This window comes from Neoarius graeffei, chromosome 8, assembly GCF_027579695.1.
Source record: "Neoarius graeffei isolate fNeoGra1 chromosome 8, fNeoGra1.pri, whole genome shotgun sequence".
In the NCBI taxonomy this organism is placed as follows: Eukaryota; Metazoa; Chordata; class Actinopteri; order Siluriformes; family Ariidae; genus Neoarius; species Neoarius graeffei.
This window is the reverse complement of record NC_083576.1, coordinates 56,452,794-56,468,833: the sequence shown is the minus strand read 5'-3', so window position 1 is coordinate 56,468,833 and position 16,040 is coordinate 56,452,794. Positions and strand designations below refer to the sequence as shown.

Genomic DNA, 16,040 nt, shown 5'->3' with positions numbered 1-16,040 from the left:
GGGAAAAACTGATTTTATCCTGTAAAATAAACATATACATGACACAAATACAACCATATTTTAATAAAAGGCGATCCGTGGGGTCCAAGCACTCCCTGCAAATAACCAGTACTTGCCAAGATACATAGAACAAAAAATAGACCATACATTAACATTATTGTCAAGGTTTATGTAAACAGCTTAATGTTAATTGTGTAAAATGCCTGCTGACAGCTTAGTGGCTGAAGGGCGTAGTTTAATTTGGATTAAGCTAAAGAATAAGAGGAAAAAAGAATTTTGAGGGTAGAACTTACGGTTCTTGAGATATGGGACAAAATGAAAATGCTTGTGCTATATCACCAAAATCAGGGTGATTTAAGATTAATATTTAGTAAGATTTCTAATATTAGATTGGAAAGCTTTTAGCTTTGATTACGGCATGCATTTGCCAGGGCATTATTGACAACCTTATGCAATATCACAATATTTATTTCCATCTAGAGTTGCAGTAATTTTTGCTGAGATCTGGTATTGCAACAGAAGAATCAAACTACTCTGTTAAGTCCTGTCCAGCACATCCCAAAGACTTTCAATGGGGTTAATATCAGGACTCTCTGGTGGCCAATTCCTGTGTCAAAATTATTCCTCATGCTCCATGAACCACTCTTTCACAATAAAAGCCCAACCAATCCTGGCATTATCATCCTGGAATATGCCCATGCCATCAGGGAAGAAGAAAAAAAAATCCATTGGTGGTATAACCTGGTCATCCAGTATATTCAGGTAGTTGGCGGACTTCATTTTATTGCCACATAATGTTGCTGAGCCTAGACCTGACCAATTAAAGTAACCCCAGATTATAACACTGCCTCCAGAGGCTTGTACAGTGGCCACTATGCATGATGGGTGCATTGCTTCATGTGTTTCCCTTCTTACCCTGACATATCCATTGGTCTGGAATAGGGTAAATTTGGACATCAGACCACATTATCTTTTTCTATTGCTCCAGAAGCCAATCTTTATGCTCCTTAGCAAACTGAAGCCTTTTCTTCTGATTAGCCTTACTAAAAAGTGGTTTTCTTATGGCCACACAGCTGTTTAATCCCAATTTTGAGAGTTCTTGTTGGATTTACCACATGGAAATTCCCTTACTTTCATTATTAAACATAGCCATGAGTTCCACTCTCATTTTTTTACAATCCTGCTTCATCAAGCATTTAAGTGATCTCCAATCATGGTCAGTCAAGATTTTTTTCAGTTCACATTTCTTCCACAAACCAAAAAAAGGATAGTTCAACACTATCCTTCCAGATTTTAATAAAATTGTTGGATAGTTCTTAACCCAATTAAGCAGTCCCCCTAGGATTTCGCGGGCCTTTTTTGTGATTGTTGCGGGCTAAAATGTCTGATGTTGTGGGGGTTTTGCCAAAAAATTGGGATGAAAGTTGCGGTGTTTTTTAGGTTTTTGTTGCAATTACATTGCGGGAGGAAGTGAAAGTTGCGAGAAATTGTTGCGATTTTCTCTTTTTGTGATTAAAATTGAGTGATATGTTAAATATTAAGTTATTACTGAAACTATTGATTAAAAAAAACAAAGACACTGAGAAATGGTCCTATAAACAACTTTACCAATATAAAAGATTACCAGGACTACAAAAATGCAGAAAAATAGGCTTTACTTATCCAAATGCACCTGTTGGTTCAAAAGTTAGTGCATAGAACCTCACAGCACAACATGAAGTTACCTTAAAATATAATATAAATGCCTCAGCTTTCATGTAAGGAAAAAAAACTATTAATACTAGTACTGTGTGCAGGCAGTCTCTCCTGAAGACTAAATTAAACAATAATTATAAACTAATAAAATAAATGGCTCAGGCTTCATAGAAGAAAAAAAAAATTGAACAGAATCTCACAGTATGATGTTGAAGCTGCCTAAACAATGGAAAATAAAATACCATTTTGGCAAAAATGTTGGCATTCATTAATTTCTTGTATTAAGTAAAAAAATAATGTAAAGTGCACACAGTCCTTCACTGTAAACATAACACACTTTCAGTAACAGAATTTAAGCCTACATAAACACTGACTCGCACATGCAGTGTTGCCAGATACTGCTGACGTTTTCCAGCCCAAAATATGTTCAAAACCTGCCAAAATGCACTTAAAACCGCCCAATCTGGCAACACTGCGCACATGCTGCTTCTCTTGAACGTATACACAGAAGTAAGGCGGAAGGTAGTTTGTCGACGTCACCTCAAGACGACGCCAACGATTGGTTAAATTTGCGGGAAAGTTGCGGTGATTGGATATAATTGCAACACCACCCTGAATTCGCGGGGATTGGTTGAAATTACGTTGAAGTTGCAAATCACAACATCGCGAAATCCTGGAGGGTCTGATTAAGAATATAAGAGTTAAGAACCCAATTCACCACGAGCTGGCTTAGTGGTTAGCGTGTCTGCCTCTCAATCAGGAGATCTACTTGCGGTTGGGTCATACCAAAGACCATCATAAAAATGGTACATACAACCATCTGGCAAGGCATGCTGAAATACAGATGTGAGTGGGGAAGTCAAACTCTCGTGGTTACCAGAGGACTAGCCCCTCCACTGTAACCCTAGCTGTATAGGCAAGAGGCCGAAGGCTATCGAAACAGAGATTGGCGCAGCACCCATATATCTTAAAGAGTTGGTTAGTACTGGGACAGGAGACTGCCTGGGAAGACCAGATTCTGGTGTGAGAGGGACTTTGACTTTTTGACTCTTAACCCAATTCCAGTAATTTTCTCCTTAGTTGTTTTCTTTGCTTGATTATATTATATATATAAACATACATACACACATCACAGCAGCAGACAGGACCCAAGGTGCAGGCTGTGCAAAGATGCCCCTGAGATATTCTAGCACATAGTAGCAGGGTGCAAGATGTCAGCTGGGACAGCATACACCGAGATGCATAACCAAGTGGCAGGGATAGTGTACAGAAACATCTGTGCTGAGTACAGACTAGAACCCCAAGTCCCAATGGGACATACAGCCAAAAGTGATCAACAACAACAGAGCTAAGATCCTGTGGAACTTCAAGTGCTGGCATGTGCTGCCAAGCATGTGCTGGCTAACCAACCAGGCATAGGGGTGGTAGACAAGGAGCAGAACAGTGTAGTTGTGATAGATGTGGCAATGCCAGCTGACACTAGCATCAGGCAAAAGGAGCATGAGAAGATCAAGAAGTACCAGGGACTGAAAGAACAACTGTAACAGATGTGGAAGGTAAAGTGCAAAGTGGTCCCAATGGTGATAGGAATATTATGGGCTGTGACTCCCAAACTGAAAGAGTGGCTCCAGCAAATTCCAGGTACAACATCTGAGGTCTCTGTCAAAAAGAGTGCAGCCCTAGGAACAGCTAAGATACTCAACCAGAAGCCTAGGAGTTTGAGGGTTTATTTAAGGAAGTATGATACAAATCAGACTAATTGGCTTTTATTGAGGTTGGTGTGCATCTTCCTCAAACTCAGATACTGAACAGAACCCTCAAACTCCTAGGCTTCTGGTCAAGTATCTGAACTTGAGGAAGACACACACCAACCCAATAAAAGCCAATTAGTCTGTTTTGTACCATACTTCCTTAAACATTGGTAAAAGGCTGGGTATAACTGCAATTGGACCCTAAACAACATAAACTGAAATGTGTCCTTGTCTCAGTAGAATGAGCTCGATCATTAGCTGTTGGCATGCAGGGTGATTCAAGCTGAAGCAGTCTGGTTGAGGGCTGTTCCTCACTGGAGAAAGATAAAGTCATCACAGCTGTTTCTGTTACAGGCTGGGGGACTGTCTCCTGCCACAGGATACTGGGGTTGGGTGGCCATTGTTGGCTGTGTTTCTCCCTGGTAGAACTGGACAGCCTTCTGGGACAAGATTCTCTGGAGCATGACTTGCCTTACCACTTGTTACATACCACTCATGCTCCACTGCTGATTCATCCCAAGCTATGCAGGATAGAGCACCTAAGACACAGAGCCCTACTTGTGGCCTCAAGATCTTGGTTACTTCTGCAGCTTTCACTGGTTTTCAGAACACCATGGTGGCTTTCTGCCTGAGTAGATCTATTGTCCCAGATGTATGCTAAGATTTAGCATCTCCAACCAGTTTTAATCTAGCAATCCAGCAAACCCATGTGAGACCCTAGCACACAAGCCTTAGGTGGAAACTGCTCAGGGAATGGTATTCACCTTATTGGCTGCAGTGTCTAGTAGCTAGGATGTTTCTGAACAGCAACAAGTTGTCATTTACCCTGAAAGTGAACATGGTAGCTACAGTATCTAGTGCATTCTCTTTGGAATGGCTTATTACAAAATGTTCAGGCATTCCTTGCTGTGCCCAGTGTGTGCCTTGCAGGATGGCAGCCATTCGGTTCTCAGACAAACTATTTATCTTCTGTGGGGGTAAGATCCAGGGTGCTTGCCAAAGCAGAGATTAGTCCCTTGAGTGGTGGACATCACCTTAGCCGACAGATGGGCTGGAGGCCCAGTCTCTAGTATGATATGCAACTCTACAGGGAGAATCTTCTCTTCATGGACCTTATTCAGAGGGGTAACAATCCAGGACACTTCTACCTGAGCAAAACTCAGGTTAACATTGCACCAGTGGTGTGCATCTGACAGTTATCCCTGATGGCTTTCAAAATTATTCAGTATTGTTTTATGAACCAAAGGGCAGGCAAGATCCACCAATGGCAGTAAGAGCTGCGGACGCTGGTGAGACAGTTCAAGGCAGCAGCTGAGGAAGAGAAGCCATCACTCACTGAGCTCTGACATACCATCAGGAAGAAGCTCATGACTCTGCGCAGAGCTGAATGTCACAGGAGACAGAGGATTGAGCAAGCCAGGAAGCAAAGAACATTCCTCCCTGACCCCCTTGGCTTTACAAAGCAGCTGAAGTATAGTGGGCACCTTCACTGCTCCAAGGAAGAGGTAAATCACTTCCTGCACAACACCCTGGGCAACCCTGATAGAGAGCAAGAGCTGGGACCATAGAGAGCCCTCTTTGAGATACCAGCCCCCCGAGTGGAGTTCAACACCTCAGAACCCACCTGGAAGGAAGTTCAGGAGGGGGTAACAGCAGCCAGAGCCAGCTCTGCTCCATGTGCCAGTGGAGTACCATACAAGGTGGACAAGAGCTCCTCAGAATCTTCTGGAAGATAGTGTGGGTGATTTGGCGAAGGAGGACCATAGCAGAACAGTGGAGGAAGGCAGAGGGAGTCTGGATTCCCAGGGAAGAGAACTCCACTAAGCTAGAACAGTTCAGATCCATCTCACTTCTCAGTGTGGAGGGTAAGATCTTCTTTAGTGTTCTATCCAGAAGGATGACAGACTTCATCCTGAAGAACAGCAACACTGAAACATCTGTACAGAATGGCAGCATTCCCAGCATGCCAGGATACCTGGAACACACTGGAGTGGTCACCCAGCTGATCAGGGAGGCATGACAGGGGAATGGAGATCTGGTGGTGCTTTGGCCCACCCTGGACTCATACCACATACCCAGAAACATCAAGGACCTCATCCTGAACTACTACAAGAACTTCAGCCTTAGAGTCACTTCTGGAAACTCAACATCTGACTGACACCAGATCAAGGAAGGGATCATAACTGGCTATACTATCTCAGTTATTCTCTTTGCCCTTGCCATGAATATGGTAGTCAAGGCAGCTGAGACAGAATGCAGAGGCCCTCTATTTAAGTCCAGCATCCAGCAGCTCCCCATCACAGCCTACATGGGCAACCTGCCAGACACCATTACTTTGTGCCTGGCAGCAGATGGATCCTTCAGGGCCTGGTAAACATCATCTACTGAACAAGAATGAGCTTTAAACCAGCAAAATCCAGGTCCATGGTCCTGAAGAGAGGAAAAGTGGTGACCAAGTTCCACTTCTTTGTGGATGGCATTCCTATCCCATCTGTCACTGAAAAAACAGGTCATTAGGCATAGGCAAGGTCTTTGACTGTAGCCTCAGGGATGCAGTGCCTATCCAATCAACCATCAAAAAGCTTGAAGCTTGGCTGTTTGCAGTAGACAAGTCTGGTTTACCCAGCAGATTCAAGGCATGGATATACCAGCATGGCATCTTGCCCCATATCCTCTGGCCTCTGCTGGTGTGTGAGGTGACAATGACTCCAGTAGAGACCCTGGAGGGAAAGATCAGCTGTTATCTCCACAGATGTCTGGGTCTGCCACGCAGTCTCAGCAGTGCAGCACTGTACGGCAGGGGCAACAAATTCCAGCTTCCCATCAGCAGCCTGGAGGAGGAGTTCAGGGTCTCCTGCACAAGAGAGGAGCTGGTGTATCGAGACTCCAGTGACTCCAGAGTGGCATTGGCGGGCATCAAGGTGCAGACAGGCAGGAAATGGAAAGCTCAAGAGGGGCTGGAGCTGGCAGAGTCTTGGCTGAGACACAAAGCTCTGGTGGGCTCAGTGGCAACCAAGCATGCCGGGTTGGTAGCCATCCCACAGCCTCAATATGACAAGGTCTATGGCAAGGATAAATGCCATCTAGTCCTGGAAGAGGCGTGGGCAGGTGTCAAGGAGGTGAGGACCAGCAGGATAGTGAGTATGTGGCAGCAGAGGGTGCGGACAAGGTGGGAAGGAGCACTGGAGAGGAAGCTGACCTGGACTGGCATCTGGCAGGCAGAACCTCAACATATCAAGTTCATGGTCCAAGCTGTTTACAATGTGCTACCCAGCCCAGCAAACCTGTACATCTGGGGCAAGAGTGAATTACCAACATGTCCTCTCTGCCCCAGAAAGTGTACACTGGAGCACATCCTAAGCATTTAGCCCTTGGAGAGGACCGCTACCACTGGCGACATGACCAGGTGCTCAAGTCAGTGGCTGAGGCCATCTCCAGGGCAGTGAGCAACACCACACAACACGCAAGTCAAAAGAAAAGCTCTTTTGTAAGAGCCGGAGAGAAGCCACATCCACAGCCTACACCATCAGCCAGCTTGCTCTCATTGGCATCAGACTGGGAGCTGCAAGATGATCTTGGCAGGCAGCTCAAGTTCCCACACCATGTGACACCAAACTCCTTGAGGCCAGACATGTTGTTAACATCAGCTTCTAAGCAGATCATCTTAGTTGAGTTGACAGTACCCTGGGAGGACTGCATGGAAGAGGGTAGTGAGCGCAAGTGGTTCAAGTACCACAAGCTGGTGGAGCAGTGCTGAAGGAGTGGCTGGAAAGCTCACTGTGAGCCCATAGAAGTGGGATGTAGATGTTTTGCTGACCACTCCCTATGCAAGATCTACACCCTACTCAGTATCACAGGAGCTGCAAAGAGGAGAGCCATCAAATCCATCATAGAGGCTACAGAGAGGTCCTCTAGGTGGATCTGGATAAAAAGGTCCAAAACATGGGCTAGTGCTGCTGGGACACAAGCCGGGGTCTGATCATCCCTGGCTTGGTCGCCTGAGTGAGGGTGTCTGATGCTGAAAGACCCCAAACACTCAATGACCTCAGGAAACAATCACTGATGATGATGATGTGTCCCAGCGTATCTATGCATGTATCTATACATAAGAAGACTGCTACTAGAATGAACAGGATTGCCTTGGGTAAGGACATATACAATGTTGCCTTAAAATTGCTGAAAATATAGCCAAATAAAGAACTTTAAGAGTTATGCTGCCTGAATGGAATAAACTTGATTGTTATCTCAACCTCCTCCCAAATGGAACATTTGGGCAAGGAGTGAAAATATTTTATTTTTAAAGACTCACAATAGATTTGCATATAGTCAAATAGTATCTTTCATTTATTGTTTCTGATCTACGCTTCTAAAGATTTAATCTCTCACACTCTCACACACACACAGGTTTGAGGTCAAGGGTATAAACTTCTTATTTGTATGGATTTACGACACTCCAAAGGCAAAAACCATGTCTGTCTACACAAACACATAACTCCCAGTCTTGTGCACTGTCGATCTTCATTGGCTATAAAAAGGAGCAGTGGGAATGGGATTGAATTGGATTGAAAAACCATAAAATGAATGAGTTTGTGAGGTGTGTGTGTGTGTGTGTGTGTGTGTAAGTCGTAGCTCTGTTTAGGATTTAAAACATAATGGGAACTGAGAAACTGGAGCGATGCCCTGTGCCATCACACTTCATTGCTGTGGCACTAAAGAGACTTAGAACACCCCTTCAACTCACTAAAAGTATTGGACATTTTATGGCTGATGTCAAAGGAACAAAGGGGAATATTATTGAATCTATTTACCCATCTTAAACTCATTGGGCATCAAAGCAGCATGTTCAAATTTCCCTTTGTCCTATTTCAAGAAAAAAATATTAATACTCAAGTTTACTTTACTGAGCCACTTTTGGTAATAGCAACAGCATTGCTCGGTGATAAGATCATCCAATTCACATTCTCAGACTCCTAGTTCAGATTCCAGAATACAGCAGGATTAGTGCTGATAATTAGCCAATGATTTGACTCTGGTGTTGGTATGGAGACAAATGATAAATATTTCCAGTGATCTGAAGAGAATTTAAATAAGTACCTGTAATATAATCTTGAAACAAAAATTCCACTGGGGTAAAAATTTCCTGAATATTTAAACATTTGTGGCCGATTCAAATTAATATAACAATAATATAATCATGGAATCTGTTTAGGTCTCATGCCAGTCATTGAAATGTGTGCACTGTGTGAAATTACTTCCAGAGTAAAGATTGTAGGACTATAATCCTACTATGGGTGTAACACATTGTCACTGTTGGTGTGTGTATCTGTTTAGTGCTCCAAATATTGGTCACTGTAGCTTAAAGCCGAAGTGGACGTGACCTAAACCATAAGGTGCTTACTGTATTTTTTTTAATGAATGCTAGACTCCTAGAAAACAAAAACAAACCTAATTCAGAGGTATATATATCAGCATTGTCAGCTCGATGGGCAGCTAAAAATATTTTCCAGTCCAAAGTTTTCATTCATGGCAGTTAACAATACATATATAGTGCAGATAATTAAAGATGTCAAATAACATTCTGTGCACAGTAATTGAGCTATAATTATGTTTAAAAAAGGTCATGATTATAATTTTATTGGCCACCAGCTGCTATTATGAGAAATATAATTAACCATTTGGAATAATGTATTTTTCCTGTTTCTGTTTAAAAATTAGTTAGCTACACTCTGCTCATGAATATCAAGGTGACAGTTTGTGAGGAATCTGAGGTTTTACTGTAGGTTTTAATTTCCCAGCTATTACAAACATCTTATTTTAATAATATTCATTAAAACTGCCATAAAGGTATTTTATGGCAATATCAATACGGCAGGATTGGTTGAGAGCAGATTGTGCCCCAAGTTACTTAAAAAATAAAATATGTGCCATCACTACTTCTATAACTGTCTGGTAACCACCCAAAACGTCTGAGCGTGTTGCACTTCTCAGTTTAATCATACAGTTCACACAGTGATTTTATTTACTGCATTACCTCATCCTCCTTAATTTCTAGCTATGTCACTGCTGTTAGCATAGTCTGTGAATACTGAATCTGACATTTCTACAACACTCATGTTCATAACTGGTCACATTCAAAACTAGAGATGAGCACAGGTTTCTTAAATCCTGCTTTCCGTTGTGTCCTGTAGGATCCTTGCTCTGATGGGATCTTATCAAAAATTGATGTGCTTTCTGGCAAGCCTTCTTAAACAAAAATGATCATGCACCTCTTATTTGTATCTGTATTTGTTCAATCCAAATAATGTTCAGTTAAACAATATATTCAGTTAAATCTCTTGTTGGCTCATCCGGCCGACAGGTGATGAGCTTATGCCATCATGTGTTGTCTGTCGTCCGTCATCCATCTGGCGTCATCAACATTTCATGAAAATTGCTTCTTCTCTCTCAGTTCTTCACTGATTTTAATTATTTTTGGCAGGAAGGTAGGTCTGCCTGGGGTGCATATAGCTTTGACCCAAATTTGCAAAATTGCAATTAGTAATGAAGCTATGGAATAATTACGCTCTAACGAGCAGTTTCCACACAAATCGCTTTTTCCCTCTCAATTCTTCACTGATTTTGATTCCTTCTGGCTTGAAGGTAGGGGTACCTAGAGTGCATATAACTTCTACCCAGATTTGCTTAATTACAATTATTAATGAAGTTATGAACTAATTAAGCCTTAATGAGCAGTTCAACAAAAATTGCTTCTTCTTGGTCAATTCTTCACCATTTTGGATTCTTTCTGGCAAATACTGTAGGTAGGTATTCCTAGGGTGTATATAGCTTGCTTGCATATAATGTATATAGCTTGCAACATTGGTAGCCCACTTTAGATTGTTCCTTCTGGACTAGACGGAGCTGGAGTGAGCTATGCCATCACTGACTGTCTCATTCTTACCCAACCTGATTATTAGTATCTATGATGCGTGTTCTCATGTTTTGTTTTGTGTTGAATTTTGGTGTCCTCACCTTTATGGAAGCTGGGGTTGCTGTCCCGAAGCAGGTTGCTGAGCTGGTGGCCATTGATATGAAAGTATCGAAGCTGCTCCCTGAGTGAGGCTTTCTCAAACACAGCCGGAATCAGACATCCCACACTGTTCTGTGAGATGGGAAGTGCCAGAGCCATTGCAAGTGTTGGGGTCAGATCCACCTGTTCCACAACAACTGGCTCACCCATGCCTTCTGAAATGGAGGAAGAGCCATCATAAATAGACAAAAAAAGGAAGGAAAAAAGAAAAAAATATACCTTACACATTCACTCACAAATATGAGCAGCAGAGGAGTATTTCACATACTCTTGCCCAGCTATAAATCCTGAGATTTAATATCTGCAGGAGAAACTCATGTAACAAATCTGCCAAAGCTGTCATCCTTTCAAATTTCAATTACACTTATAATATTTCATGCAGGGCGGCACGGTGGTGTAGTGGTTAGCGCTGTCGCCTCACAGCAAGAAGGTCAGGGTTCGAGCCCCGTGGCCGGCGAGGGCCTTTCTGTGCGGAGTTTGCATGTTCTCCCTGTGTCTGCGTGGGTTTCCTCCGGGTGCTCCGGTTTCCCTCACAGTCCAAAAACATGCAGGTTAGGTGTGAATGTGAGTGTGAATGGTTGTCTGTGTCTATGTGTCAGCCCTGTGATGACCTGGCGACTTGTCCAGGGTGTACCCCGCCTTTCGCCCGTAGTCAGCTGGGATAGGCTCCAGCTTGCCTGCGAACCTGTAGAACAGGATAAAGCGGCTAGAGATAATGAGATGAGATGAGATATTTCATGCATCAATAGGACTATGTGCATCTCAGATGATCACACAGCATTCAGATACAGTTGTGGTCAAAAGTTTACATACATAGACATGAATGTCATGGCAATATTGGGCTTTCAATGATTTCTTTGGACTTTTCTTTTTCTGGGGAAGAATGATTATACAACCTACACAAAAACAAGAATTTACTTACTTACTTCAGCCCATAGCCCCTGGTGGGCATAGGCCATCAATGACCACTCTCCATTTGTTCCTGTCTCGGGCGATCTTCTCCAGTTCCCTCCAGCTGTGTCCTGTTTTTGTCACCTCCACCTCTAGGTCTCTGCACCAGCTGTTCTGTGGTTTTCATCATTTCCTCTTTCCCTGGGGAATCCATGTTAGGGCCCTCCTGATGATGTTGTTTAGAGGCTTCCTTGGGGTGTGTCCCAGCCATCTCCATTTCCTTTGCCGGATGTCTCTCTCCACTGGTTATTGTCCTGTTATCTACCATAATGCAGTATTGCTGATCTTCTGTGGCCAGTTATTGTTCTGTTATCTCCCAGTATTCTTCAGTAGGCACCTATTGATAAAGATCTGTACCTTTTCCATGACACTTTTTGTGGTTCACCATGTCTTGGACCCATACAACAGCAGAGTTTTCATATTCTAATTAAAAATCCTGACCTTAGTCCTCCTTCTAATCTCTTTAGACCTCCAGATGTTCTTGAAGACTATGAAGGCTGCATGAGCTTTTCCGATTCTTACTGCAATGTCCTCCTCTGTGTCACCTTTCTTGCTTATCACACTCCCTCAGTAAGTGAAGCAGTCAACTTCTTCAAGGTCCACTCCTCCTAGTGTGACTGGCTGTGATTGTTGTGTGCCTATCTTGAGGATTTGGGTCTTGTGTTTGTGTATCTTCAGGCCTACGGTACTTGTGCAGATATTTCTACCAGGCATGCTGTTTTGTCCTGCATTTGGTTGTGGCTGTGGGACAGGAGTGCCAGGTCATCTGCAAAGTCGGGATCATCTAACTGGGTCCACATGGTCCAATGGATACCATTCTTCCAGCCTTCAGTTGTCTTCCTCATGATCCAGTTGATGACCAGAAGGAATGGGGAGAACAAACAACCCTGACGGACTCCTGTGTTGACTCTGAAGTCCTCTGTGAGCTGATTGCCATGTACCACTCTACACATCATTCCCTCATAGGCCTTCTTAATGAGGTTAATCAGCTTTTCTGGGGTCCCATAGTGGGTCACGAAAAACTATCGAAAGCTTTCTCATAGTCCACAAAATTGATATACAGTGGTGAGTTCTATTCTAAGGACTACTCAATGATAATCCTCAGCACGGCAATTTGGTCTACACAGGACCTCCCCTTTCTAAACCCTGCCTGGTGGTCTCCAAGACTGGCATCCACCACTTCCTTCATCTGTTCAAGGGGGATCCTATTTAGCACTTTCCCTGGAGCTGATAGCAACATGATCCCTCTATAGTTCTTACATTCTCTTAGATCACATTTCTTTGGCAGTTTAATTACATATTCTTTCCAGTCTGTTGGTATTTCCTCTTCTTCCCAGACCTTTCCAATCAGTTTGTATAGCATATCCAATGATGTTTATCCTCCTGCCTTGATCGCCTCTACTGGTATTCCAACTGGGCCTGAGGATTTCCCACTTTTCAGCTTTGCAACTGCAGATTTTATTTCATCTTTGCTGAGCCCTTCACAGCTCACCTCAAGAGAGTTTTCTCTAAGTGGTATATCCAGTGGTCTCCATAGCACTGGCCTGTTTAAGAGCTCTTCAAAATGCTCTGTCCACCTCCTCATTTGGTCTTCCTCCTTGGTTAGAACACTTCTATCCTTATCTTTCACTTGTTTATTACTTTGTCTATATCATCCTACTAGGGTTTTGGTTGTATCATACAGTTCTTTCATATTTCTCTTAGTAGCTGCCTCCTCTACGCTCTTAGCTAGATTCTCCATCCAACACTTCTTATCCTGTCACAGGCTCTTCCTCACTTTTCTGTGCACGGTCATGTAGGCCTCTTGTGCTGCTGCCTTTGTCGCCCTTGTTCGGCTGGCATTTACTACAACCTTGGTCTTCTTTCTTTCATTCATTTTCTTCAGTGTACCCATGCTGATCCATTCTTTGTGTTCATGCTTCTTTCTGCCTCGTGTATCTTCACAAGTCTCCTTTCATGTTTCCTTCATCTTTGTCCACTGCTGCTCCAGATTTAGCCCATCTTCCTCCTCAAGCTCTTGCAACACTTCATATTTACTCCTGATGGCATCTTGGAATGCTTCTACCACCTTCTTGTCCTTCAACACCTCTGTGTCAAATCTTGGGTGTGGGTTTCCTGGTGTGTAATTTTTCTTAAGTTTTATTTTGAGCTTTGCTAGCAACAGATGGTGGTCAGATGCTGCATCTGCTCCTCTTATAACTTTGACATCCTGGAGTGAATGCCTGAACCTTTGTCTAATGAAGATGTGGTCAGTTTGGTTCTCCATAAACTTGTATGGTGATACCCAAGTAGCCTTATGTATACACTTGTGTGGGTACACACTTCCTCCTATGACCATTCTGTTTGCTGAACAGGCCTCAGCAAAGAACTCTCCATTTTTCTTCTTCTCTCCCAGCCCATGTTTCCTCATGACTTTTTCATGCCCAGTGTTATCCGCTCCCACCTTTGCACTGAAGTCTCCCATGAGTAATATGAGATCATTCTTGCTTGTTTGGCTCATGATGGCCTGCAGTCTCTGGTAGAATTCCTCTTTAGCTTCCTCCTCCTTGTTGTTTGTTGGGGCATAACACTGGATGATGTTCATCTTGATCTTTTTATGCTTGGTGTTGAATAAAGCCATGATGAACCTTGAGCTCTGTGCCTCCCAGCAGGAGTCCTACACCTTCTGTGTGTGGGGCTCCTTCTTCTAGATGTCCAGAATATAACACTGTCTCTCCTGATGTTAGCCTGCTCTCTCCTGATGATGTCCATCTCGTCTCACTCACTGTGATGTTATTGTTTCTCATTTCTGCTGCTATTTGTAAAGCCCTACCACTTTCATACATTGTCCTGAAATTCCAGGTTCCTATCCTCAAAGAGTGTGTTTGGGAGTCAGTAGGGGCTTCAGCTTGACAGCTCCCTTGTGGCTTTGGCTGTCATGTGTCATAACCCTCCTCATGTATTCAACTGGGGGCCCTCCGTCTCCCATGCTTGGATGATTAGTGTTTGTCGTTGATGTTTTTATAACTTTCTGTTTTTACAAGATGGGTAGTTAACCCTATGCTCAACCCAGTTTGCAGCCTGGGAAGCTGTTAGTTTTTCTCTTAGAGTTTTCCATCTCCTTGGTAGGTTGCATTCCAAGGCTTTTGGACCCTACCTGTCCATGGTTTATTTTTGGAGTACTCTTCGGAAAGGGCTTGGCGTGCTCTATGCCCCTGTGAAAATCCATAGTGATCTGGTAAAATTAGTGAAAATATTTCTGCAAATGTGCATCTGTCAGATTCTTGGGCTGGATTTGTCACTGTATACTACAAAGAATCATGGTAGAACAAAGTTAAAACTAACCTCCCAGTGTTGTTGTGTCTGTTGCTGCTCAACACTGCATCGGTGGACTTTTGGAGCTGAACAATGGGCAAATATAGTTGGCACAGCATTGTCTTTTATCTTTCTTCTTATTCTGGAAGCCCCCATTAATCTTGCTTTTAATTCTGCTGATTCATTGAAACAGGATGATTCAAAATGTTCAGAGTACAAGTAGGGCACCGCAGATAGATTGTTTTGTGGTCTTTTGATGGCATGAATCCACTTCTTGCAAATAGTCAGATGATTCTGGCCAGGTAAACAGTGAAAATATATCTTCTCGTGCTTCTTTTTAGCATCATTTTGCCATTTATATGCTGCACAATGAGGCATACTTTACTTATTTAAAAACCTATAAATTCAGTAAAAATACTTGTAAAACTAACATAACCATGCTGTAAGCAGAGGATATAAACAGCAGAGTTGCTCCAAGCTTCCACTATGCCACGTCATTGCATACGTCACTTCTATGGGAGGCACATCTGGTATTTTAATAAAAAATAATTTTTCTAGAACACTATTTGGTCTCCGAAAATGAATGAATGACTGTTGAAATCTATGAATACTTTTACTTATCATAAGTTTAAGAGTAAATCCGCTGGAGGATCCCTTTAACAGTTGATAGTGTTCTTCTTTACCTCGGTCATTGTGGCCAAACAACTTAATCTTTGTCTCATCTGAGCATAAAATTTTCCTCCAGAAGTATTTTTCTTTGTCCATATGGTCAGCAGCAAACTTCAGTTGAACTTTAAAAGGTATGGATTTTGGATCAGGGATTTCTTTCTTGAACAGCAGCCTCTCAGTCCATGGAGATGTAAAACTTTCTTGACTGTAGACAGGGACACTGGTTTTTCATTAGCTTCCAGTTCATGGGAAGTCTGTACCTTGGTGGTTGGGGGTTGTTCCTGATCATCCCTCTCAGCTGAGGGTGACAGTTTGGGTCTTCTTCCAGCAAAGTGGCTTGGCAAAGTGGCTTCACCTCCCAATAACTTGGACTTGCATACAGCTGTTGGAAGGGCAGCACAGTGGTATACTATTTAGCACTGTTGCCTCACAGCAAGAAGGTTCCGAGTTTGAACCTCTCAGCCGATGGGGGCCTTTCTGTGTGGAGTTTGCATGTTCTCCCAGTGTCTGCGTGGGTTTCCTCTGAGTGCTCCAGTTTCCTCCCACTGTTCAAAGACATGCAGATTAGGTAAAAATACCCAGGGGTTGCACAAGCCAGTGCATACTTAGTG

At 43.0% G+C, this 16,040-nt stretch overlaps 1 protein-coding gene across 10 annotated transcripts in view; it reads right to left on the bottom strand.

The window, feature by feature from the left end:
- The window catches only part of pigg (phosphatidylinositol glycan anchor biosynthesis class G), a 427,330-nt gene that overhangs the window by 232,035 nt on the left and 179,255 nt on the right, over positions 1-16,040 (bottom strand). For 9 of the 10 annotated variants that reach the window (XR_009655235.1, XR_009655238.1, XR_009655237.1 and 6 more), the window contains exon 6: positions 10,458-10,670. Coding sequence is in view for 4 of the 10 variants with exons in the window: in XM_060927883.1 (XP_060783866.1) it covers positions 10,458-10,670 (213 nt within the window). In the remaining 6 variants the exon portion in view is untranslated. The remainder of the gene's footprint in view (positions 1-10,457; positions 10,671-16,040) is intronic. The other variant, XM_060927885.1, reaches the window with a different exon arrangement.